This window comes from Pteronotus mesoamericanus, unplaced genomic scaffold (genome assembly GCF_021234165.1).
Source record: "Pteronotus mesoamericanus isolate MK-2021 breed Mesoamerican mustached bat unplaced genomic scaffold, CSHL_Meso_final contig_50, whole genome shotgun sequence".
Classification (NCBI taxonomy): domain Eukaryota; kingdom Metazoa; phylum Chordata; class Mammalia; order Chiroptera; family Mormoopidae; genus Pteronotus; species Pteronotus mesoamericanus.
In genome coordinates this window covers 4604970-4630338 of record NW_026555186.1, presented here as the reverse complement: position 1 = coordinate 4630338, position 25369 = coordinate 4604970, and the positions used below count along the sequence as shown (strand labels likewise).

At 39.8% G+C, this 25369-nt stretch overlaps 1 protein-coding gene across 3 annotated transcripts in view; it reads left to right on the top strand.

Moving 5' to 3' along the window:
• Positions 1-15935, top strand: part of BASP1 (brain abundant membrane attached signal protein 1) — a 46959-nt gene extending 31024 nt beyond the window's left edge. For all 3 annotated transcript variants that reach the window (XM_054578200.1, XM_054578201.1, XM_054578202.1), the window contains exon 2: positions 14359-15935. In XM_054578200.1, the coding sequence (XP_054434175.1) occupies positions 14368-15054 (687 nt within the window). In that variant the 5' untranslated portion in view covers positions 14359-14367 and the 3' untranslated portion in view covers positions 15055-15935. The remainder of the gene's footprint in view (positions 1-14358) is intronic.
• Positions 15936-25369: the final 9434 nt, after the last annotated feature.

The following is a 25369-nucleotide window of genomic DNA, read 5'->3' as shown; positions in this document are numbered from 1 at the left end:
CCAAAGGAAGTAACAGTGTTCTGACACTGATCTTTATCTTAATAGATGCTCCCTCTTTTATGGGTGGTCTTAGGTAATTTCAGTTTGCCCTCTGCTTTTAACCTCCCCGCTGACAGAAGGTATAGCTTTGATTTTTCATGTTACATGATTTGTTCTAACCAGCAATGTATCTTATCTATTTATTTGAACCCATTGTTGCAAACATGTAAATAGTTTGGGACATGAACATTTTCTCTTATTTTATTTATTATATTAGTGTTTTAGACATACGGAATTTTTTATATGAAAGAGCCCAATTCCTTTGTTTAATAGAAGAAGCCTTGTAGGACCTTACGTGGGAGGGATAGGTATATAGTCGTAAGAGCTAGGAGATACTGTTCCAACACAGGTGCTCTTCCCTTTGGTTCAACTTAATCTTTATCAGGTCTCATGGTAATGATGTAGTAAAATAATGTATCCACTTGCTAACTGTAACACAGCGGTTCCCAACGTTTTTGGCACCAGGGACCAGTTCACTTCTCCGCCAGCCTGCCACCCACCTCCTTTTGTGCAGCTCAGTTCCTAACAGGCCCCGGACCAGGGGTTGGAGACCCCTGCTATCAGTTCGCTAGGATTTTCCCCATTAAAAGAGACTCATGAGCCATCTTGAGTCTCTTGGCTCAGTATTGCCTTACAAGCTTTTATTCTATTCTCTCCTTCCATCTAAGAGTCCTATGGAACCTCTCGTACCTTTGCCAGTCTGAGACTGCTGTGTGTTTTGAAATCTCTTGCCCCACTCTGATGCCTCGTGTCAACCAGGAAATGTTGTAATTTGTAACAGGGTGGGAAGTTGCGGGAGGGCAATGTTGGTGGTGGGAATGAGTGGAACCCTCGGAATCTCTACTGAGGCTGAATTTTGCCAGTTTAGATAAGTCAGATAAACTTTGTCATATTAAGTACTTCTTTCACTTCCACTTTCTGTTTTAAATGAGCAATGTGCTTGCCTTTGCCTTTCTTATAAAGATAGTGCACCTCTCCTCAAAAGTGTCTGTCACAACTCCAGGATTACTTAAGACTCATGCTGTCACTGGTATATGCTGTTTAGCAATGTCCTGTAGATCAGAGTACATTTATAGACAGTGAGCTCCAGACACCCACGTGGTCCAGAGCATAGGGTAGGACCCTTGGTCTACTAAGCAGAAGGAATTTGCACCTGATGGAGTGAATCTTGAGATGTCTGTTATTGACAACTGAGGCTCCACTTGTTCCTTATTTGTCTGGTATCAGCATGACTTTCCACCCTTGCCATTCAGCACCCCACTTTTAGCAGCTTCCCCTTGGTCCTCATCTCAGAAAGCGGCACAGAAGATTAGAGGGACGTCCAACAAGAGCCCAGAAGCCTCATTAGGAAAGATTTGGGCCCCTGTCTATGTATTTTCTGTTTCAACTCTTGCAAAATAAATTGACTTTCTGTTGTAGTGTGCTTGTTAAAATTGTTTAAGCCACACTGCTACAGCCCAGCCCAAAGGCTAATATTTGCTGTTACTTTTGATATTTTTAATAGATATAGTTTTCCTACACTCTAGGCCTGAAAGGTCTCTAGGTAAGTCAGAATCAACCTTGTTTTACATTGGTTGCCCAGGGTCTAACACAGTGCCTAGATTTGTGGCCTTTCTGAAATAAATGCGTAAGTGAATTTCAACGCTGAATGCAATCCAGTTAAATATATACATTATTACTGCACATTTATGCGACAACTAAAAATGATAGACCAAAGGAATATAATTCTAGTCATTTATATAACAAATGAAGTAACCAAGTCCTAGGAAGTTAAAAAATGATTTGTTTAACATAAGCAGCTAATAGTGGCTATGGTGAGATTTAAGTTCAAGTTTAACAGATGTTGTTTAAAAGTTCAAGTTCACAAAAGAATGGACAATGAACAGTGTTAGTTCCTTTTCCAAGGAGAGTGATTCAGGTGACTTACCGCGTGGCTTGAGCATGCTGAGAGGGATGCCGTGGGGGCATTAAATAGGCACCCCGTTTTAAGTTCCATGTGCTAGAGTGGTATTTAGCACCTGGTCAGCAGGCTGAGTGCCAAGGTGCTATGGGTGTGGCTTGGAATGCAATGCCCCCCTCCCTAGTGGTTGGTTCCCTGATTTCCGGAGAAGTGATCATGGATTTGGACAATTCGTTTTTTCTGACTTGCTCTTTCTAAGCCTACAGGAAAAAAATAGAGAAGTGGCTAACTTCTCGCTTGAATTTTATGCTAAATTGAGGAAAGAGACTGATTCATTCTTTACTCTGTGTTTGAACACGCTATTCAGTAGCTGTAGACGAAAAATAAATTATTCTCAGGGAAAAGATCTATTGATAGTTCTTTTTTAAAACTATTATTGAACTCCAAACAGGTGAAATAGGCAAAACTGAGTATTGTGCATGGTCTCTTCCACAACCTCGCAATTTACCTAAAGCAAATAAGATGGAAATACAGTTTGGAAAAGATCTTTTCTTTCCCAAAAGGTTGCTTTAAAAGCCATTTTCCCTTTTTATGTTTTGTGTAATGTTTTTCCATGTAAACTGGATTCATTTAACACTTGGTGTTCCTGATTGTCATTCATCTTTTCCCAAGATGTGCCCATTTAGTAACATTTGCTTCCCTTTAAAATCTAGATTATGTAATGGATTTTACCATCTTTAACTTAATCTAGGATTTGGACATTTAGGGAAAGTAAACATTATTGTGATGATAACTGAGTCAATTTTCATTTGTTTGCTCATTTTAAATACAGTAATTTGTTCTACCTATGCTTTTAATTAATCTTGACACTCAGATGTACTCTCTATTACCTAGTGACAGGACAGAGAAGTGGCTTTAGGTAAAGGAAAGTCAATGAAAATTTACTGAATACTGTGTCATGCGTTAAACTATATAGCTTTTCCTGCAAATACTCCATTTGATACTATTTACAACCTTGCCCCCTTCCCTTTTTTTTTTTAAATGAGTGAGTTTGCTGAGGCTGACTTCCCTGCCAAAGTTCACGTAGCTGAACTTGGCCCGCTGGCCCCATTGCCCATATGCTTTCTCCCAGAGTCTGTTGGATCCAGGCTCAAAACTCATTGGCAAGCCTTCAAAGTTCTATTTGAACTAAAGGAGAAAAACCTGTTTTTTGAAATGTGAACTCTAATTACATAAAATGGATGCTTCTGAAAACAGTATTGTCTTGCACAGCATGCTGTGAACCTTGAATACAATCAAAGGGAGTTTGCAGAGGTGAATAGCCACTGTACTGTTCCCTGCACCAGTGGCCGAGGCTGCTGGAGCAACAAAGTCACCCAAGGCCTTGGCGTGGGTATGGGAGCTCCTCTGCAGCTGACAGGACTGCTCGCTGGCCAGGACACCTGCCCTTCTGTGCAGGCTGGCTGGGTGGGGAGGGGTGGGGAGGCGTCCTGGGACAATTGGCTGCTGGGGGGAGTGACTGGAAGGAAGAACAAGCCCCGATAATTCTAACATATTTGTGATTCTGGCAGCAAAGATAACTCAAAAGATGGCTCAGTAGTTGATATCATTGGATTTCTGTCCACTGTTACCTCCAGGTTCAACGCAGCTAGGGCGTCTTCCGTGCATGTTTGTCTTCAGCTTCGCCACCACCAGTAGTAACCACATTGGTTTTTAGGTTTTTTCATGCTGTAGTTGTCACAGAAAGTGTGAAGGCATCAGCTGACTCCATGTCACTGCAAGCTCCACGTGTATTTCTCAAAGAGTGGCTGCTGAGCCAACAGCCTCAGCTTCACCTATTGTTGGCTTGTCAGAAAACAGATTCTCGGGACCCGCTCTAGGTCATTAATTAACCTCTGAAAAAAGACCCCCAATTCTGCACTGTTAACAAGCTCCTAAGATGATTCCTATATACATGAATTCCACTATGGTTGTTTAACACATTGTATCAAAATATTGACAGATAAGAGAATATGAGTGACTTTCCTCCAGGTCACATCGTGAGTAAGGGGCAAATTGATATTGAATTCTAGTTGCTTCAATCGGGATTCACTCCTATTCATTCATTAAAAAGATAAGTATTGCGGTTTTACCATGTGGGGTCTAGGGATAGAAGACATAGTCTTTCTTCTCTAGGAATGCCAAGGTTAGGAAGGAGTACCCCTCAGTCATGCTTTAAAACCTCACAGCCCTCTGGAATTCAAACCTTCACTGTTCTCTCCTTGCTAAATGCGTCATTGGTAGGATGCTTACATCTGAAGAAAGTAGAACTGTGGAAGGAGTAGGAACATGGACTTCTGGGGGGTGGAATGTTTGGTTGAGAAGTTTTGAGAGCTATATTTGGATGTGTAAGGAGGGCTAAAGTACGAAGGACATTAAATATTACATCGTGTTGCTGAAACCCAGCATGACAGTAAGTAGTCTCTTGAAGGTAGACACTGAACGTACCACCACCTGTGGTTTTAATGCATTATTTGTTAATTCAGCAGACTTTTACTACACCCTTATTTGTGCTAAGCATAACACCAAGACAAAAGTGCGTTTTTTTTTTAAAAAATCAAGGACATGTATAAAGACTTTTAGAATGGTTTTCCTTGGAAATGATTAAACTATGAAATATCGTAAGGATTAAAAATACTGTATTTGTTATTGATGCCAAAAAAAGATACATTAAAGTGTTAATATGTGACCATTTTAGGTGGTCATAAAAAGTGTGAATTAGTCCTTTGTGATCAGAGTTAGAAATTCCTCCAAATACAGTTGTAGTTATTCCTGGTGTTGGGGGGACCCCTCCTTTCTCCCGGCCACCGGTTTGTCTTTGTCAGGTGGATTACATCGTGCAAGCCTATGTGGCTCCAAGCCCGTGATGGTCTGTCTAGTCCATTAATAAGCAGCCAAGATACCTCAACTGCTAGGAGTTTTCCCCCTGTGCTTTATTTTAATACTGTCTTGAGAGTTCTAAATCGGTTGAGGTGATAAGGCATATTAGCTTCCTGGGTCTATGGAAGAGAGGATGATTCAGAAGCAATCTCAGCAGGCTGCATTTCCCGAGCTGGTTGTGGTTTACTTACCAGCATTATTAAAAGAGCAGGTGATTCATATAAAGTCATATGTTAGAATGCAGCCAGGGCTTTTGAAAGGACTACCTGTTAAGTACAAATAAATAGTGATGTGAATGCTCAGTAGACCCTAAAAGCATATTAGACTATTGATGAGAATGAATAATACATGTTTTCTGATAGTGTTTGCTTCATGTGGCAGGATATTTTAAACAGGGGAAAAAAACCCTCTGCAAAAGATCTGCATCCAGTCTACCTTTATGTTCAAAGACAAGCTTAACTGTTCCCTGTCTTATTTAGAGCAGCATCATCAGTTCACAGATACAGTTATAGAATCAATTAGGAGACACACTAAAAAAAATTGGTTTCTCAACATGCACGTGATAACTTTAAAGAAAAATATCCTGTCAATAATATTATAGCCATGTCTGCTTTCTCATCTTTATATGATCATCCTATGCCATAGAATTTGCTGTCATGGTGATCCCTGGAACTTGGCCATGTCTCATTCAATGGAATGGAAATTTCAGTTATAATTTAGCATGTTTATTGCCCAGTGAAAACTGAGTTTGAAAACTGAGTTTACATAACTCAGTTTATGGTCTTTGTTGTATTGACTCTTAAAGTTTATAATTTGGAAATTGCCTGTTTCAGAGTCTGCAGTGTTTATCAAGAACCCATTGTGCACTAAAAACGATAAAATAAAATCTTTGTTCTGAGGTTATCCGATATATGTTGGATACATCTGAAGAAAGGCTTTTGATTAACATTCAAGGGAGACTAGATTTATTTTACCACTAAAACTCTCAATACAATACAACAGAATATATGATAGTTAAGCAATAAAGATACAGATAAACCATCAAAGATGGGTGGCTTATCTAAGGCCAGATTGAGTAATAAGGAAAGTAACAAGGAGAGTAAAGGAGTTCTTAAGAAGGGTCTTTTTCTAGTTGCTTTGAGAATCCATGGCTAGATACCTGTGCATTCCCTTGTCTCTTAAACCCTCTAATAATGCAATGAGCCTATTTGCTTTACTTGTGCACATCAAGTTGTTTTACAATAACACCTCTCCCGGTTTAGTCACTATGCTAATTCTCTAACATTTAAGTTTATGAAATGTCTGTCCTTTCCCTCTCAGGACTTGGGAAACCCTAAGTGTTGTAATATGAAAGGAACTGAGAAGATAAATTACTGGATAAATTAAGACCTAAAGGACTGAAAGATGAAGGACTATTTCAAAGACACATGATCTCACATTTATTATAGTGAGATCTTATTGAGTCTTTGGTCTGGAATAATTCAGATTTGACCATATTCACTTGAAAGAGAGAGATGCTGATGTATAGTCTAGGAACAACCAGTGGCTTTGGAATTGACCTTGCTCCTTTCTCTCCCTTCCCCCATCTGTTTTGTAAGTGTCTCTCTTTACCAGGCTTAATTTTGATGTGCTTTCGGAGTCTTCCAGAACCTTGACTTTTGCCTTTACCTTGCCTACACTGTTTTATGGTTACCACTGTGGATCTCTTCTGGTCTTTCATATGCTCTTTGAGCCCTTCTGAAGCGAGGCATATGCCTTCATTCCTCCACCTGAGTCACTGCAGGGTCAGTACTTGCCAACTCATCGTCATGTCAAATTGCACAATTTCTGTTCTTATCTTTCTTAACCTTTTTGCTGTAGCATATAACTTCAAGCTATTTTTTAAAATATTTCTTTTGGTGTCTGAGACACATCTTTTTTTTCCTTTAACTCCTCTAATGGCTGGTTTTCTGCTTTCTGCCACCTAAATTCATTCTAGTAGGCAACCTTTCTAGATGAGCCTTCCATCATCTCTTCCTCCAGGTCAGCGTGTCCTCACCTATCTCCTAACTATAAACAAGACTTTCTTGTACTCTGGACAATAGCCTTCCCGTTGGTTTGCTCTGACATAAACACTTTCCACTTCCCCATCTTCATCCATTGACAGTTTAGCCATCTCTTAAGACACTTTTCCAGGATGGTTAACAGCCCTCATTCAAGAACCAGAGTGTCTTGTTTCACCTCACATCTCCACACTACTAGTTGAATGATCTTGGATAAATTATTTATCTCCTACATGCCTTAATTTCCTCATGGCAAAGGGGAGATAGTGATATTTCCTTCCTTGAAGGATTGATGAAACAGTTAATGGGCTAAAAATGTAAAGACTACATAGTGGGACAACCCTAGGCAGAGGAGGTACTATGTATATAAGTACTTTGGATATTTTTATCATTTCAACCTCCATCTTCTCTATAAAACTTTTTTCTGTTCCTGGCTGTTATGGTTCAGTTGGTTGGAGCATTGTCCTGTGGACCAAAAGGCTGTGGGTTCGACCCCAGTTTGGTGTGTATGGAGACAACTGGTCAATTTCTCTCTCTCTCTCTCTCTCTCTCTCTCTCTCTCTGTCTCTCCCCCCCCTCCCCCCCCAAAAAAAAAGCAATGAAAAAATGTCCTTGGGTGAGGATAAACACACACACACAACCTTTTTTTCTGATCTCCTGAATCCAACTAAAAGCTTTCTCTTCTGGGAAAACTTCATTGTTTTTCACTCCATTGTGACACTTAACTGACTCTGACTTTAATTGTCTCTGTATGTCATATCCCTCCTGGTAGAGTAGAGTAGGCTTGTTGCTCACTTATGCCCCTTGTCATTGCTTACAATTAGTACTTGCTTCAAAAAAGTTCTTTTCCCACTAAGATCAAGTCTATTTTTCTAGAATAATTTGTGAACATCTGAAGTTCTTGAGGCCACCCACATAGTGGATTTTTGATGAGAGAACCCCCAAAGACCTGGATTTTCATGAAGGAAGAAAATGGAAGGATCCCTTGTGATTAATCTCATATTATAGTAGAGGGCTCTCTGACTTTGAAGATCCAAGTAATCTTAATGAAATTTGTTTTTTTCCCCAGAAAATTGGGTTGTAGAAGTGAGTGTGTGTACCTTCTTTCCAAAATATTTCTTACACATTTTTACAGTACATTTTTACAATGCTGAATGAAAATTTTTATTGTGACAAGAGAATAAATTGTCTTGAAAATGTTTTTGCTACAGTTTTACTCATGGTATTTAATAAGTATGCCTCAGAACTGTAGACATCGGTTGACAATTCTTACTATAGTTTCCTCTTCCCGAAGGATATTCTATCTCCTAAATGTTGGTAATGTTGCAATTGCTGAATAGAAGCTTTGACTGAATCAGACGCTGAGAACAATAAGTCTAACAATGAAAATTATCACCAGGCATTGATAAAACCTGACAGCAAATCACTGTGACTAAGCACACCTTGGTAGAAATACTAAAAATACACATATGCTACATTATCTTTATTTTAGTTTCTTCTTTTAGAATAAAAATCTTGACCGTTTAAGAGAAAAAGTCTAGCCACTTGTGGAAAATAGATATTGTTGGATGTAACCAAATGTGTTAATTCTCCTCCATTCATGTTGAAAATATTTTTTTAATTTGTTGCATTTCTTGTGAAAAGAATCAGTGTATAAATTCTTTCCTCAAGGTAAAAAAAAGTTTTTCTTCCTTTTTCTTATTTCAATATGTGCTTCAGCTAGGTTTGACCAATAACTTGGATTCTTTCAGCCTGAGTAACCCAATTTGTCTGGTGATGCATTTGTCTGTGGATGCAACTCGTGGTTCTAACTTTATATGTTATCTTAAAAAATAAGTACAGATTGCCCTGTATAAAAACCTGTTGAACCTTTGTAGCCCAGAATTCACAGTGACAATTGCTTATTTAAAGGTACAGTTAGTATGCTGCAGCCGCGTATTTAACTGTGAAGAAACATTGCTTCATCCTAGCATTCTTGTGATTGTAAAATGGAAAAGAATCAAGACTATTTCTTGTCTTGATCACATCATGTATCAGCAGTCAAACCAGAAATAACATTCTAGTCTCTGACACACTATTGCAAATACATTTTGGGTTTTGCTATAGACTTGAAGTCATCTTCATTGTCATCTGTTTGACATTATCCTTAAGAACTATATGCTTTTGGTTGAAATGTTTTTAGATGAAATGGTTAATTAATCCAGGTTTGCATTTTCAAAGTAGAAATTTGGCAATGGATGGGACCTTGATATAATTCATACTATCTATTATTTGTGAGAGACAGAAGACATAAACATAGCATGTGAGGCCATAAACATAGTAACTTTTGGATCATATGGAGAAATTCTGTATCAGTCATTTTCTTGTTTTGTTTTATATATCAGTTAATGCATGGCAATACATTCTATTAGCACAGAACCATCAACACTAACAAAGATGTAAAAATACGTTAGTGGGAAATGGAGTGGGGCGTTGTCATGGAGCATGTAGTAATTGTGGGAAGAATGCAGAGCATATAAGCCCCCATGGTTTTGGGGTAGTTAATGCCTGAAAACTGCGTCATTATGCCAATTTGCATCTTTATGAAGAGGGACAATGTGATAACTGGGACTTGCATTTTTCATCCAAAAGACTGGGTCACCCTAAATAATGGATAGAACCCACAATGTGCTATCAAAATGAAGATTAAACAAGCACAAGTGGCGATCATCTACCCATTAAAACATCTAAGTTTCAGTGTGTGGGCTGTTAATTAGCAATAATTTTCCTTACTGCCAAGATGCAGAAGGGTTCTTTAAAGCTATTTCGATGACCCAGGTCTCTGGGATGCCTGGTGGCATGCTGACACTTAGCCCTGCCTCAGAGGGCTGAAATCTTAAAGTTGGTGATGACAATGCCATTGCTGTTTCTCCTACTCAAGCTCCTTTTGCTCTGAAATTTCCCTCCTTCTCCCTCACCTACACCCAACTAGACTATTTAGTAAATGTTGTATTTCAAGGACTAAAGAAAGGAAAAAATAAATGGTAGTTTCCAGAAACCTCACATTTCATTGGAAAGCCATAAAAATAACTTCCATAATAGCTAAAATATTGATTAGACACTATCTGGATATGTAGGACTGTGCCTTCTTATGACTTAAAACCCTGGCAGTTTTCTTGACTGAAACCAAAGGCAGTGGGGCTGAACCATGTGTGTTCGTTCACTCAGTAGCAGTCATAGGATTTAAGCACCTCTGTCCCTGGAAGGGGTAGAAGAATCCTCCAAAGAGACTACTTAGAACCAATTTAGCTTGGTGGCTCCACTCACCATAGCAATGGGCGTCTGCCAAGTTGGGCTCCCCTCAGAGCACTGGAGAGGGAAAGCTATACCGATGGGCTTCCTGATTTATAATACAATTGCTTTGGCTTTGGTGCAGAATGGGGTCGAGGTTTTGATCCTGGACAGCTGGATATTTTCATTCCTGTGTGCCTCTGAAGATGTAGAACAAGCTTATGGGGTAGAATATTAGGCTTTAGTTTACATAAGTTAAAAATGCAGAAAAGAAAAAAAAAAGATTGTATTCGGTGGAGTAGTAGATTTTCAGAAGAAACAGATAGGGAAGGTGAAGAGAGATTTTACTCAAAATGAGAAACTCTATCTCTTGCTCTCACTCTTTTATGTGAAGGTAATGAATCTTTGTTCTTGCTGTGTTTAAAAGTCACTGTGACCTTGTGTTGATATTCCCAAAGCAAAGCTGTTGGCATTTAAAACCTATAACAGGCCTGGAACTTTCTAACTTATAAACTTCTGGAAAAATCTTCTAAAATGCTGCATTCCAGTAGCTCTGTAAAAATGGTGTTATGTCCTTTTTTGGTTGTTGTATCAACAGAGAGTTCAGTGCACCAACATTGGTCTCAGGGTTCTTGCTGGGCTACTCAATGGCTAGTGAACGACCAAAATGTGGGCACATGCAAAGGTAGTTGTTATGCTGTAGTTTAGATTTAGGTAAGTGATTTCCAGGGTGGATTATTAGTTGCTATGTCTTTTTTTTTTCTTTCTTTGAACTTAGAAGTCCCAGCTTCCAATCTATACCAACTGATTTCTTTCAAAATTAGAAGTAATAGAAATTAGAAAAGTAATTAAAATATATGCCCATCACTCTTTCAGTTCTTAAGGATCATGATTCAAAGCTCTCCTAACAAATGGGGTGATGAAAAGCTTCAGGACAGAGCGTACCTGAAGTTCTGACTTTCTTCATTATCTTGTTAATATCTTGAGTTATGAGTCAGCCCAGATCTGTATGAACCCAGTGACCCAGATTCCTGTGATAAGATGAGAACTGCCTGTTCGCCAGGTTCTCAGTGAAGTTACCTTTGACTTCAAGTTGGTGCCTTCCTGCCTCACCTAATTTTGTTGGGCTCAGCCTTTTGCTTGAGTTGCTCCATGAACTTAGCTAGAATTTCCATATGGGTGAAAGGAGGGTGCTAATGCTATACTTACTACCTTATGGTACCACTGAGGAGATTGGATAAAATAACTTAGTAATGTGTTTAGGATTAGGCGTGTACTTGATATCCAAGAAACAGTTAATAGGTTTTGAATTGTAATTTTAATTTATTCTTGAGTGTAGTAGACAAGGTTTTCACCCATATTGTCTTGGGAAATAACCAGCAATCTTGCCTTTCCAGGGTTTTAGTGAATTCTAGAAGCCTCCCTCTGATACCTCACTATAACTAACACAAGAAGACTATCAAAAGGTAGAAGTGTCGGTTAACCTTGTGTTTGAAAATTAGAAGGAATGAAGGTACACTTTCTTACAACTGGATGATATACCTTCATTTCCTACCCAGAAACAAATCACAGCAGGGCTTAAAAGCAAAAGAACAGAAAGTGGCCCTCACTGTGTTTCAGAAAACCAGTTTTAGTAACATAGATCTTAGGTCTGTAAACCAACATGACTTTAAACCTCTGGAGATAGCCATATAGAATTTCATGCTGTGCATGTCAGAAAGCAGCACTCCTGTGTTATACTCACAGCATACTCTACATTTACACTTCATCTTCTATTCTATAATTTCTGAGTTGGTGAATGGGTTTCTATTACAGAATTGGGAGGGGATCCTAAAGGCAGGCCTGTCGGGTTTTCTATTTCTTAGATATCTCAAAATAAGAGCTGAAATTATTTAAGAAATTACAGAAGAGCTGAAATTATTTTGGCATAACACCATTTATGCATATTGGCTAATTAAGAATTCAGTGAAAGATTTCCAACTACAATTTAAAAATAGTGATTTAGTTTATCTCTTTATATTTTGATTTATTGCCTTTAGGATTGCTAATAGGATAAAAGTATATTTGGTTGTATTTTTACCACATATGATTGCTCCCACTTCTGAGGGAGAAATAACCAAAGGTTAAGTCAAATAGAGCCCACTGGAAAACTGAAGTAGGTTAGGACCCAAAACCGCTGCTTTTAAAAAAATATATGTAAGAGAAATTCTTTGATAACATAATAAAGGTCTTTCTTGAGAATAGAAACCAGTACTTTAGCCATCTTTCAGTTTATTGCTTTTTTTCTCTCCCAACTATTAAAGTCTCTCCAGAAAGGAAATTAGCATATGTAGTAGGGAGACAAGTTTTGACCTCAGTCAAAATACTTCAGATTAGCGCGCTCTTACTGAACACCCAGCTTTTAGAATAAATGTAGGTTATTTCACTGTTTTGAATTATCATTTCAAAGAGTATAATGAATGAACAGCAAAATTTCTCCTTTAAATGGATGATATTTAAGAATATGATTGGTCGAGGAGTACTTTATAATTCTGTCAAGAGTAGACCCTGAGCTAGAACCAAATCAGATGGTCCCACCTGCACTTTATAACCCTGACTGGGGCCCAGGTCGAGGTTTGTTCTCTCTCTCTCTCTTTGTTTTGGACTTATTTGTGGGAATGAAAGAGGATATTGGAATATTATTTCTGGATGCTTTGTCAAGAAAAAGCAACCGATTTCCTCTAAAGAGCAACATTTCAGTGGGTTCCCACTGATAAATGATCCTGCAAAAACGCATTAGAAAAAATACAAAACACAGTGCCTGTTTAGCTCTGGCAATGGTTTTGGACTGAATTTATTATTTATAAATTTAAATTATTTATCTGGATTAATGTTTTGGTACCAGAAAAGAAAAATTCAGGATTCCAATACAAAATCATGTTCTTAGGCCCAATTGAAATGTCAGCCTCTAGTAAGTTAGAGGCTTAACTTTAAGTGAACAAGGCTGTTAATAGTCATTGAACCTGCATGTCTAGTTTGAAGCCTAATCAGAAAATTTAGTCATGAAGGACACTTTTATATTGCTGTCGAACCATTTGTTTTAACCCAAAAGTACCTTGAAAAGCAATGCCTACAAAGCTGACACAACTAACAACCTAATTGTAACTGGGGACACTATGCTTTTCAATTCTTGGGGGACAGTCTCCCTTTAACTGGTCTTACTTACTGAGATTGACCAAATCTTGCCTGACTTTGGTCTTAAAAGATGTGTGTGCTTATATGAACACACACACACACACACACACACACACACACACACACATAAAATAAACAATGGAGTTTGAAAGAAGTTTGTAGTTTGAGATTATTTTCTTGAAATTTGTGACTTGTGCTTTATTACAGCTGTACTGTTTCTCTGGAAAGCATTTTAAAGCTACGAAGCCTTTTAGTGGCTATACTGTGATCTCACACAGCTGCTGGAGCCCTTTTGTGTGCCTGTTTAATACTGGGTGTTTGCGTTAGAAATGGGAAGGCTGATAAGAAACAAATACCACTCCACTTCTGTTATGGACAGGCTTAGTCGTTAATCACTGATTGTTTGATCTCAGCTTATTTCTTCAAACTGCTGTGATTAGACACTATAACTGAGCTCTTTTTTAAAAATGGCTCACTGTTTTATTGATAATTGTGGCAAAATACATGTAAGAAGTTCTCCATGCTCATCGTCTGAATGTATCCAGTTGAGTAGTGTTCTGAACTCTTTGTAAAGTGAAGCCTCTGTCAGTTTTCAGACTTGACAATGCTTCTGCATCTGCGCTGTCCGCTGTAACAAATTACCATATATCGAGGGGCTTCTAAACCGTAGAAATTTATTTCTCATGGTTCTGGAGGCTGGGATGTCCAAGATCAAGGTGTGGGCAGACCCTGTCTGCGGAGAGACCTGCTTCCTGACTCGTAGGTGGCTGTCTCTTGCTGTTCATTACGTGGGGAAAGGTGCCAGGAGCCCTGCCTCGTGCCATCCATGGCAGCGCTCGCCCCCTTCAGGAGGGCGCCATCTGCATGTCCTCCTCCTCTCCCAAAGGCCCCGCCTCCGAACGCCCTCACATTGTGGGTAGGGTCTCAGCCTAGGAATTTGGGCGACGGGAGCACGGGCATTCCGTCTGGAGCCGCAAGTAACGCGTTTTGGTTCTGTTTTGTGTTGTGTTACAGAACTTGAAGATGGGAGGCAAGCTGAGCAAGAAGAAGAAGGGGTACAATGTGAACGATGAGAAGGCCAAGGACAAAGACAAGAAGGCCGAAGGAGCAGGGACGGAAGAGGAGGGAACCCCGAAGGAGAATGAGACCCAGGCCGCTGGGCCGACCACCGAGGTGAAGGAGGGCAAGGAGGAGAAGCCGGAGAAGGATGCCCAGGAAGCCGCCAACAAACCTGAAGACAAGGAAGGTGGGAAAGACACAGACGCGGCCAAGGCAGACGCTCCGAAGGCAGAGCCTGAGCAGACGGAGGGAGCAGCCGAGGGGAAGCCGGAGCCCCCGAAGGATGCGGAGCAGGCGGCCACCTCGGGCCCTGCCGCAGGTGATGCTCCCAAGGCTTCGGAGGCCGAGGCCCCTGCGGAACCCGCGGCGGCCACCAAGGTGGATGACAAGAGCAAGGAGGGAGGGGAACCCACAAAGACTGAGGCTCCCGCAGCTCCTGCCTCGCAGGAAACGAAAAGTGACGGGGCCCCAGCTTCAGACTCAAAACCCAGCAGCACTGAGGCTGCCCCATCGTCCAAGGAGACCCCAGCAGGCACGGAAGCCCCCAGTTCCACGCCCAAGGCCCAGGCCCCCGCAGCCCCAGCAGACGAAGTTAAACCTGCCGAGGCCCCAGCAGCTAATTCCGATCAAACCGTAGCAGTGAAGGAATAACAAGGACAGCCTATGAAAAAGAAAGTACAGCTTAAAAACAACCTGTTTCTCTCTGTCTCTTGTCTGTCTCTCTCCTATACTAACTTGTTTCAAATTGGAAGTAATGATATGTATTGCCCAAGGAAAGGAAAAAAAAAAAAAAAGATGTCCCATCAAGGGAGGGAGGGGGTGGGGAGAATCCAAATAGTATTTTTGTGGGGAAATATCTAATATACCTTCAGTCAACTTTACCAATCAATCAGTCCTGGATTTTAAAGGTCAATGTCTGAAAGTACAGTACCTACCTTTTGTACCTGAACTGCTGTTACCTGCACTCCGCCACTAAGATCCGAGATCTTCTGCAAGGGGAGTTGGGAGTGATGCGTTTGATTCTGCCCACGGGGCCCGTTCTAAGGCAATCAGATCTTTATGAAAGCAGTATTTTCTGTGTTTTCTTTTTAATTTGCAGCCTTTCTTATTTTGATATTTTTTTAATGTTTGTGGATGAATGCCAACTTTCAGACAGCCCACGTAGCCTGTCCACATGTATCTCCATGCCAATACTCCATTCTTCCTCCCCAGGTATTTTTGGGAGTAGCAAACATTCTCATCCGACTTAGCCTCCCTAGATTTCTCATGACGAGTTAATGCATGTCCGTGGTTGGGTGCACCTGTAGTTCTGTTTATTGGTCAGTGGAAATGAAAAAAAAAAATGTCTGCGTTCATTGCAGTTCCAGTTTCTCCTCCATTCTGTGTCACAGACACCAACACACCACTCATTGGAAAATGGAAAAAATAAAAATTTAAAAAAAAACAACAAAAAAATGTACAATGGATGCATTGAAATTATATGTAATTGTATAAATGGTGCAACAGTAATAAAGTTAAACAATTAAAAAGAAGTAATAATGACTTGGTTTTCTTTTGCCACCCCTTCCTCCTTGGTAATTAGGTTCAGTGGGGAACAGATCAATATATCTGGCATTTTCTGGGATATATTTGGATAGGAGTATAGGGTCATACCCTCAAATTTTTTGTGAAGATTATCTGTTTAGAAAATTAGTTGGATCAGTGTCAGTAAATCATCTTGGAAGAGGCTAAATTGAAAGCTAACTATGCCTATGGATACCCACCCTATAGAAATGTGGGTGTGAATAGTTAAAAAATGTTTTGAGTAAGACAATGGAAAGACAGTAGATTTGACCTTGAAGGTTGGGAAGAAAAGAAATAAGATCTTATAGGAACATCATATGTATGTAAGTTGTGAAACCACTGATGATCATTTTGGTTTATCCTTTTATTCATCACATTCGTGACAAAGCCTGGAAGGGGTCTCACCCCACGTTGTGAGAAGCAATAGTGTGAAAGCAAGCACGGAGCTGGCCTTGATGGTGACCAGATTCCTGTCCAGCCATTGCCACTCAGTATGGCTTTTAAGTCACTTCTAACTTCAGGCTTCCTTGCATTATCTACAAGAGGGCAAAGGCTCTATGATCTCTAGGAAAGACCCCTTTCAACTTCTGAAATAATTATTTGTGTATATATCTGGTGGCAATTTTATGTTATGATGGATATGTATGTACCAACAGATGTGATGTCACCTCCATCACTTGATTTCTTGCCCAAACCCCTCAGTTTGGTCAGGTTCCATATATTCTATAGACCGGGGAGGGGTGGGAGAATTGGTATAAGTAGTGACTGACGGGGTGGACAGCATGTGTATCATTTCTCTAACATAAGAAAAGATGTAATTGTCCCTTGGATCTTGGCAGGAATTTTGGTCTTACCTACTTGGATATTAGAAACCAAGTGTTGAATATAAAACACTAAAAAATGAACTTAACCCTAGCCACTGTGAAGATTGCTCATGCCTGAATCAGTTAAGTGTTATGTTTTGGGGGAGGGTAGGATTAGGTAGTAATTGCCCAGAGTGATAAATTCAATTTCTACTTTAACACAGGAATACTTTGTATGTGAACATAGGGAATTCTCTGTAGAAGATGAGAAAGGCCTGTATACTGAAATTATTCCCAAAGGGACATCAGCAATACAGTAGATGAGGATGAACCTGATTTTGTTCTTATGCATTGTTACACATGGTTAAATAAAGAGGAACAAAAACTCTCTCCAATTATTTCCTGAGTGGCCTGTAGTCTGTATCACACCTAAGATGTTGCCAGTGGGTAATACTGGGGAAGAAGAAGTGGTGACACAATATTAGGCAGATATACCTGTTGGATTCAATTTATATCTATGATCACCTTTTGGCAGTTTTGGTTCTTGTTTCTATAGTGAAGTTAACTTGAACTCTTAATGCTTGAAAGCACAGCCTACAAGAAATATGTAAACACAAAACCACCAAGCAACTGTTTTAGGTATGAAAAATAGCAGAGGACTCTCCAGATTATTACCAATGTGTCCTAGAATATATAAAATAGCTTGGGGGCGGGTTGGTGGTGGTCGTAGGGAAACAACAGATCCAGTGAACCACGAAGAACATTTATATAGTTATTAAATAGCACGTACTTCTTGCAGACAAATGTGCTTGGGGGAAATATTACACTATATGTCCACTGTCTTTTTATCCCCTCTTTTTAATTAAAACTTTATTATGCATTTTGGTGACTAGAACAATCAAATCAGTCTCGTGGACTACCATTTCTTACTATAAATTGCCATTTAGGGATAAATGAAACAGACTTTTTTTCCAGTTTATTTACACTTAAAATTGTTGAGTCAGGTATAAGAATTAAGATCTGAGCTATATATAATAGTCCTCTTTTCTAACTTTGTTAGAATTTTGTTCACGCAATGAAAGTATAGAAATGTGGTCACCAAAGTACTTAAATCAGAATTTTAACCTAACCCTGGCTCGTGACATTTAATTTTACCATACCTAAGAAAAACTTAAGATGCAGTTTGAAATTGTATATTCAACGGGAAATGCCATATGTGTGGGAGTGCTTGGTTTAGCCAGGAAGGAAAGAGTGTTGGGCATTTAAGTTAATTTTGGATTCACTTAGATTGTTCCTTCCTCATGAATGATCTAAAATGAAGGGAAGACAATGCCTAGGCTGTGCCTAACAGGCAAGTCAGCACCATTTGGGAACTTACCACATGTTTGGCTCACAACTCACAAGTGTACAAGTCTCCATGAAAAATAAACCGGCCCCAGGGTCTAATGCCTATTGAGTGCCTATGAGCACACTGTGAGGAGGAAATGAACAGGAATCAAAATGGACTTGTTCAAGGTTGCTAGGTTTGTCTTTCAACCTTGAAGGCCCTGTCCAGTAGCTGACACTGGTTCTGCATGATGAGACCAGATCCTCAAAACCTGGGGTGCACCAGACATCCTAGGACGTCCCTCCCTGGCCTCAACCCTCAGAGAAGACTGTCTTCAGTTGTCCCTGGCCATTGAGGCAGAGGCCACACGTGGCCACAATCTAGGAATGCCATTCACCATTCTTGGAGGGTCTCTTTAGTAAGGCCCAGGCTCAGGTCCAGTGCATAATAGGGAATTGGTTGTTAACTCTCTAGTGCTGGCAAGAGGTAGACATTCTTCAGCTGCCTAAGTTGGGTAAATTATTAGGTGCCAACAGCTACACAAAGTTTGTTTTCATAAAGCATCCTGAAACCTTAATTTTTATTAAGTGAAACATCAGTGTATTGATACAGTGTCTTCACTGAAACATACACGTTGGATTTGGCTCTGGTACACTCAGTTTTTGTTCCTTTATACATAGAAGACACAGCAAATTTCAGTTGTTTCATTTATGGGAAACAATCTATTTGTAAAACTTATAAAATTTGCTGTTTTGGTATTATCCAGCATCTTATCTCAGGATTGATGAGGTTAATCTCCAAACTTTTAATTTTTATTTTGCTTTTTGAAACTAACAGCACAGTTATTTTGAGCTTTAACTGATTTGTACAATATTGGACACTGGATGCTTGGGAGGTAATTTTAAGAATATATCAAATAGTAGTACCACTAATAGTTGTGGGATATATCAGATGAACTTTTATATGCATCCTTATAAAAGGAAGCAGAATTTGCTTGATTCTTGGTCTGCCAAGTACTTAATATTTTAAATATTTGGCTCAGGGATTGCTGTTCAGACAAGGTGTCATTCCCGCATCCCTCAACCCCCTTGCAAATGGGAAAGTGAAAAGGGCAATATAGGAAGTGTTTCATGAAGATATGTCTTTGATTTTTAAAAAAAACTATTCCTTAGTATAAGCCCATCTGCTTCAGGACTTTTTAATGATAGAAATTTTATTAGTGTGTGAAATCTCAAAGTCCAGGAACCATTGGTTCCATACCTTTCTCTACATTTTCTGTCTTTATTTTAAGAGCAACTTGCTTGCTGAAGCTGTATGCTTCTAGTCACATACTTATTTAAGCAAATGCCTAGAGGAAACTTCTTTTTGGGAAAAAAAACCCCCTATGATCTTTAAAAAGAAAATTCAGTTTAACTGTACACAGTGAAATAGAAAAATTAAATAATGATATCATATACCTTTACCTCCTGTATACTTGACATTTATATTTTCCCAAGGTCCAAATATCATCTTTGTTCATTTTCTTTGAGGGTGGCTTTGTGTTTCCCCTGAGTTTTCCTCTGAGACCAGGAAAATTCACCTTTAATATCACTCATTTAGAAATTAATTGGCCTTATATAATGTATCTTTTGTTTTAACTTTCTCAGATCACTGTGTTAAATGGTCAAATGACAAAATGATGGAGCTATATGCACATATTTAGAATCATTTAGAGGATCTTTATATTTACTTTCTTCACATATGTTTTTGCTTATACAGTCCAAGATTTAAGAGGAGAAGAGTAAAAGAGTCTCAACAAAAAGGCTGTTTTGGGGAAATGTCATCTTAAACATGATTTTCCATGTATTTCTCTAATTAAACAGTTTCACATAATGAAAACCAAAAACTATTAGGCCACAGGCTTCTCTGAAGTTGTGGGTATAGAAGTATATATAAAAGTTTAAAGAGAAATTTATTTTTAAAAATTTACTTAAATATTCTGATAATTATTTTTAAAAGTTATCTAGAAGATGGAGTTCCAATCACTAGCAAGAAAGAAAACCTTGTTATTGGCAAACTCACTTTCTTTTGGCTTTGTAAGCTATGTGTTTCTTCAAGTAGAAAATGTGTTCAAATAGGCACCAAAGATTCTTGCCTTATAATTGAATAAATTATTCCTTAATGTCAATTGAATTGTATTTAAGAGCCATACAACCAGAAAGTTAAGCTCATGATATTGTTACTTAGAGGAAAAAAGGCACTTTTTTTTTTTACCTTGGGGAAAATATATTCATTTCTAATATACTTTCGACAAGAAGAAGAATGGGAAAGAAAAATGAAAAAAAAATCAAAACAAAACCCTCCACTCCCTAAAAGGAAAGCAATCCTTTTAATGGAAGAGAAAGACTACAGTTCAGTACGTGACTGACAGAAAGAGCCCTGTTTTGAGATTTGCCCTGAAAGAAGGGGATGATATGGCTGATTAGAAGAGCCTTTTACGCAGGTTTGGGCAATTTGATCTGACAGGTGCACCCCATTAGAAGAACTGGGGGGAAGGTCCTAGAGCAGCAGTGAGCATTTTTCATCCTACTGGGCCTCAGCGCAGACATCTAAGAATAGAGCTGCCCTTCACTGGAACCACCCACGGCAACACACCAAGTCTGACTAGTATGCAAATTCCCCAGAGGGTTGGTGGGTTTTTTTTTTTTTCCTTTCTTTCTTTCTGAGGGGAATAGAGACTGTATTTTGCTTGCTACCTATTCAGCTGCCTTCACTTGCAGGAGTTGAATTTGTCTTGACATTCTGAACAAATTCTACCTTTTCAAAATAAAACACACAAAATAGTCAAATTACAAAACCAAAAATAACATAATTAGAGGACAGACAGATTAGAGTACCTCAGAAAAGAGCTGCTTACATTTCTGATGCCAGTGGAAATTTTATTGTAACATTTTTGTTTTATTCTATTATCCTTCCTTATTCCATTTCCTCTACATTGTGTCTTTTCCATCAAGTCTGCTGATTTGGTCAGCTAATTAAATTCTATAAGTGATAACCAACTTTCTTTCCTTCTTTCCTTCTTTCCTTCCTTCCTTTTCCCTTCTTTTCTTCCTTCCATAGCCCTCACACTGAGGCAAATGCCTATGCTGAACCAGAACTATGAAAATTATATACAACATTAATGTGTAGTTCTTAAATACGCTTTAAGTGTGCTGTTCTTTCTGACCTTGCATAACTTTTATTATTCGTTTGTTCAGAAAGAACAAATATAATTGACCTGGAATGTACCTGTCCTTTGCTTATCTCCCACACCACCCCCACGCCCTATTATCTATAAGAATAACAAGTGAATGGTAGGGTTGCCCATTCATTTTGATGAGTCAGAAACTAAGAGAGAAACTTTCTCAAACCTCCATTATAACCTAATGTTTCTCAGTCTTTATTCATCATCACCACTCCCCCCCTGACCCCCAGGGTGAGGAAAATAATCAGGACTGAGAGGGAAGATCAAGACTTTATCCTTGCATACATTCAATATGAGGTGTTTTGGAGACATAGAAGTTGACAGTCTGAGTAGCCACAAGGATCTCAAAGGACAGAGCTAGACCTGAAATGAGAGTCAACATCCTTTAGAAGGTAATTGACACCATGAGCCTGATTAATGTCGCCTGTGCAGGGGACCAAAAAGAGAATGGAATGAGAAGTCTGCCTAGGACTGAGCCTTTTACTTGATTGGATAAAGAAGCCTGAACCCGTAGAGACTGGGAAGTTGGACAGGAGTGAAGGAGGGAAGCTGGGAGAGTGCTGGCTGACAGCATAAAAGGAACAGATGTTTCAGGAAAAGGGAATGGAAAAAAATGACAAAAGTTGCTAAGATGTCAAATAAAATGACTCTGAAAAACGCAACCTCACGCACTGGCAACCTCAATAGGAGTTGTCAGGTGAGAAGGATCAAGGCTGGGACCTGAGGAACCTGAGGAAGGAGTTGCACAAGGAGGTTGAGCCACATTTTCTATAACCTCTTTTGAAAGGGTGGGTTTGAATGGGAGAATAGTAATAGGCCTGAGGGTCAAGAAAGAAAAGAAGTTTTTTATTTTATTTGTTTAGGTGTGTGGGTGGGATTTCACCCAGCCTACACATCGATGTAAAGGAATCAAGTGAGGAATGAGGTGAATACCAAGGAGCTAGAAGAGACAATTGGTTATTTGAGAATTTTGACAAGCAAATAGGATGCAAAGCACAGGTAGGAGGGTGACACTGTTGTTCCAGAGCATGCGCGGCAGCACCTGGGTGGTGGGAGGGGAGGTCAGCTGGGTCTGAGGAGAGGAAGTAAAACATGCCCAATATTATGTGTTGCCTCAACGTCTAGGAGAAAATGGCCTGACAGCAAGTCTCCTTCCCGTCTCATGTCCTGCGAACAGGGTGCTCCACACCTCTTCTCATGGGGAGCAGGCACTGGTCTGCTCTCTCTCAGTAGCAGCTTCAGTTCCCTGCCGGCCCACAGATCTGTTCAAACAAGTCCAGCACATCCTCCCTTGGCAACCACCTCATCCTCTTGTTGCAGCAAAGCTTACCTCCCACAGCTTCTGCTATTTGCTCTGTGTTCAAGGGCAACTCCGGCGTGGCCCTGCAAGGAGCAATGTCCTCCGCCTTCAGGCTGCGAGTCCATGTGACTAAGACACCGCTGTGGATCTCATCGGTCCAGGGCTGGGCGTCATGTGTTTGGCCATCCCCATAAGGCCTGGGCGGGATCCCTCCCTTAGCTGTGGGGTAAAGAGGAGGTGCTCCAATGACCGCCTATGGCCCGCAACTACTACAACAACATTCCATCATTCCAGTGCCCTTCGCCGGGGAATAACTGGGATGGGAGAAATCAATCTGAAGACATATTTACATTAAAATGTGAACACATGGTCATTTCCACAAGTTTTCTGGGAGTACAATTTTAGGCAGCGTCACTGGTGAATGGGAGAGAGATTTTGGGAAGTGGACATGCCCCAGTCCCAATGCAGGGATGACTGTCATCTTTGTCTGATGATAATTACTCAGCTCCCCTACGCACCAGAGGAAGGAACCTGACCTGCACATAAAATAGAGAGTCTTGGACAGAAGGCCAGACGCGTGTTTAGCAAGGTACCACAGGCCATATTTTAACATTTCAAAGTTCTTACAAAAAAGCCACATCATCAGGTAAAAAGAAAAGACTGATTTCTCTTGTTCTGAAAGCAGGTGGTGTATACAGTGGTAGATAATAGAGGCTGGGGTTTCCCTCTCCGGGTTGAGGTGGGCGTCTGAATCTCAGCGCTGATCATGCTGAGTTACTCACTCTCAGCCTCATCTGTAACATGGGGGTTCTTGTGGGAATGAATGGGTTATAGTGCCAGGCCCTTGGTAAGTGCTCTTCATGTTTTTGCTATTTTTTTCTTTTTACTGTATAAAATCCCAATTTTACATGGGTATTTGACAGCATCCATATGTTTTTATAATGCTATTTTCTAATATCTTGCTGTGGATTTATGGCTAGCATTTTAGTTTAAATCTGCCTTAAAACCTTACTCGTTCTTGATTAAGTTGCCATTTTGTTTGGAAGTAATTTTGGTCTTGTCTGAATCAGTGCAAGGGGACAGCAATGGGCACGGGGCATAAACATGCTTGGTGCGCGCCCAGCAAGCAGCTGGTAAATGAATACAATGTTAGGCATAATTTCTGACTTGCTAATCTGGATTTTCCCACACTAATGCCTAACATTTTTGCTTTCATAGCTGTGTTCAAGATGGTTAGGTTTTTCAAAAGTCTAACTTTCAGAAAAAGAAAGGTGTCACTCAATTATTGCCTTGAGGAATTTGGTCATCATAGGTTATATATTGACTATTTTAGCTGGAAAAAGAATCATAGTTTAAAATAAAAGGCGTGTGTGTGTGTGTGTGTGTGTGTGTGTGTGTGTGTGTGTGTTGGAAATACGGCTCGAGTTCCATGCCTTGTTTGTTTAGGTAATTGGACCTCTGAAAGGGTGACGTTCCTAGCGAAGCACTAACATGGTTTGGGAGGGACTATATTACTTACAGATAATGGGTTTGGATAAGGGTGTGGTTGATAACGCCATATTTATTAGAGTTAGAAAGAGCACAGAAAAATGTGAGACATTGTAGACTTAGACTGAATCTTTAGGTTATTTTAAGTATGTATGTGGACAAAAAGGTGACGATTGGAGGAGGGCATGCCTGCATATGTATGTTTGCATGTGAATGGAGGTGCACAGAAATGGAAGGAAGGGACAATAACCACGAAGCATCAGTGATCCTATGAAAGGGTTGGATGGCAGTGCAGCACGGGAAGAGAGACTTCTTCTGAAAGGGCAGAGTAGAAGAATTATTGCTACATTCATGGTAATTTTGGAAAGAAACAGTTTCCTTTGTTTTCCATAAAACTAGAGTAGAACTAAGCATGGAAATAAGATCAGCCCTTCCAAAATTGTTTTTAGTGTAAATTTTCTAGCGGTTATCTTGGATCACTCATAAATGGGGGGAGAGCCCCCTTTATAAGTAGACATTTGAAGTTAAAGTCGTAAACAGTTAAGAACCGAAGCACTCTGGTAGCCACACCCATGCACATTTCCTTCAGTCAAGTTAGCTTTTTTTAAGGAAACACTTTCTTTCTTTTTAACCGAAGAAATATTGCAAGTCTGTTTTGTGAAGACTAAACAGTACAATTTGTGGAACGCACTAGTATGCACCTGTCATCAGGGAGTGGAGGTGTCGGGCTAAGGGGAACTCATGAGCCTTAAGCCCAGAAAGAAGCTGAAGAAACCATGAGCAGAATTCCAAGACGATTCCTATTATGAAGCCTGCTGGGCATTGCTCTCCAGAGGGCCTCTGTTCCTCACTTAGACGATAGTCTGTAAATAAGGGCGTGGATGAGAAAGAAGGTGATTGGGAAGTAACGGTTGTCCTTAGAGAGGGGGCAGAAAAACTATAAAACTCAGGCTGAAGCTTCATCCCTGAGTCCATCAAATATGGGCCAATGGGGGCCACAGGTCTCAGGAACTCCTTTATTAAAAAAAATTTAAAATGTAAGTTTAGTTCTCATAACAAGAGAAAAAAATCTGTAAACATCTGTAGCTATGCATGGGGACTGATGTTAAGAAGGCATTTTGGTGATCAATTCTCAGTATAAGTTTCTCCCACTGTCTGAAAGTAAAGTGCTCCTATGAGCCCAAATGGAGTGAAACCCAAATGGAGTGAAACAAAGAAACAATGATCATTAAATGATATGGAAAATTTTTTGACATTTCCCA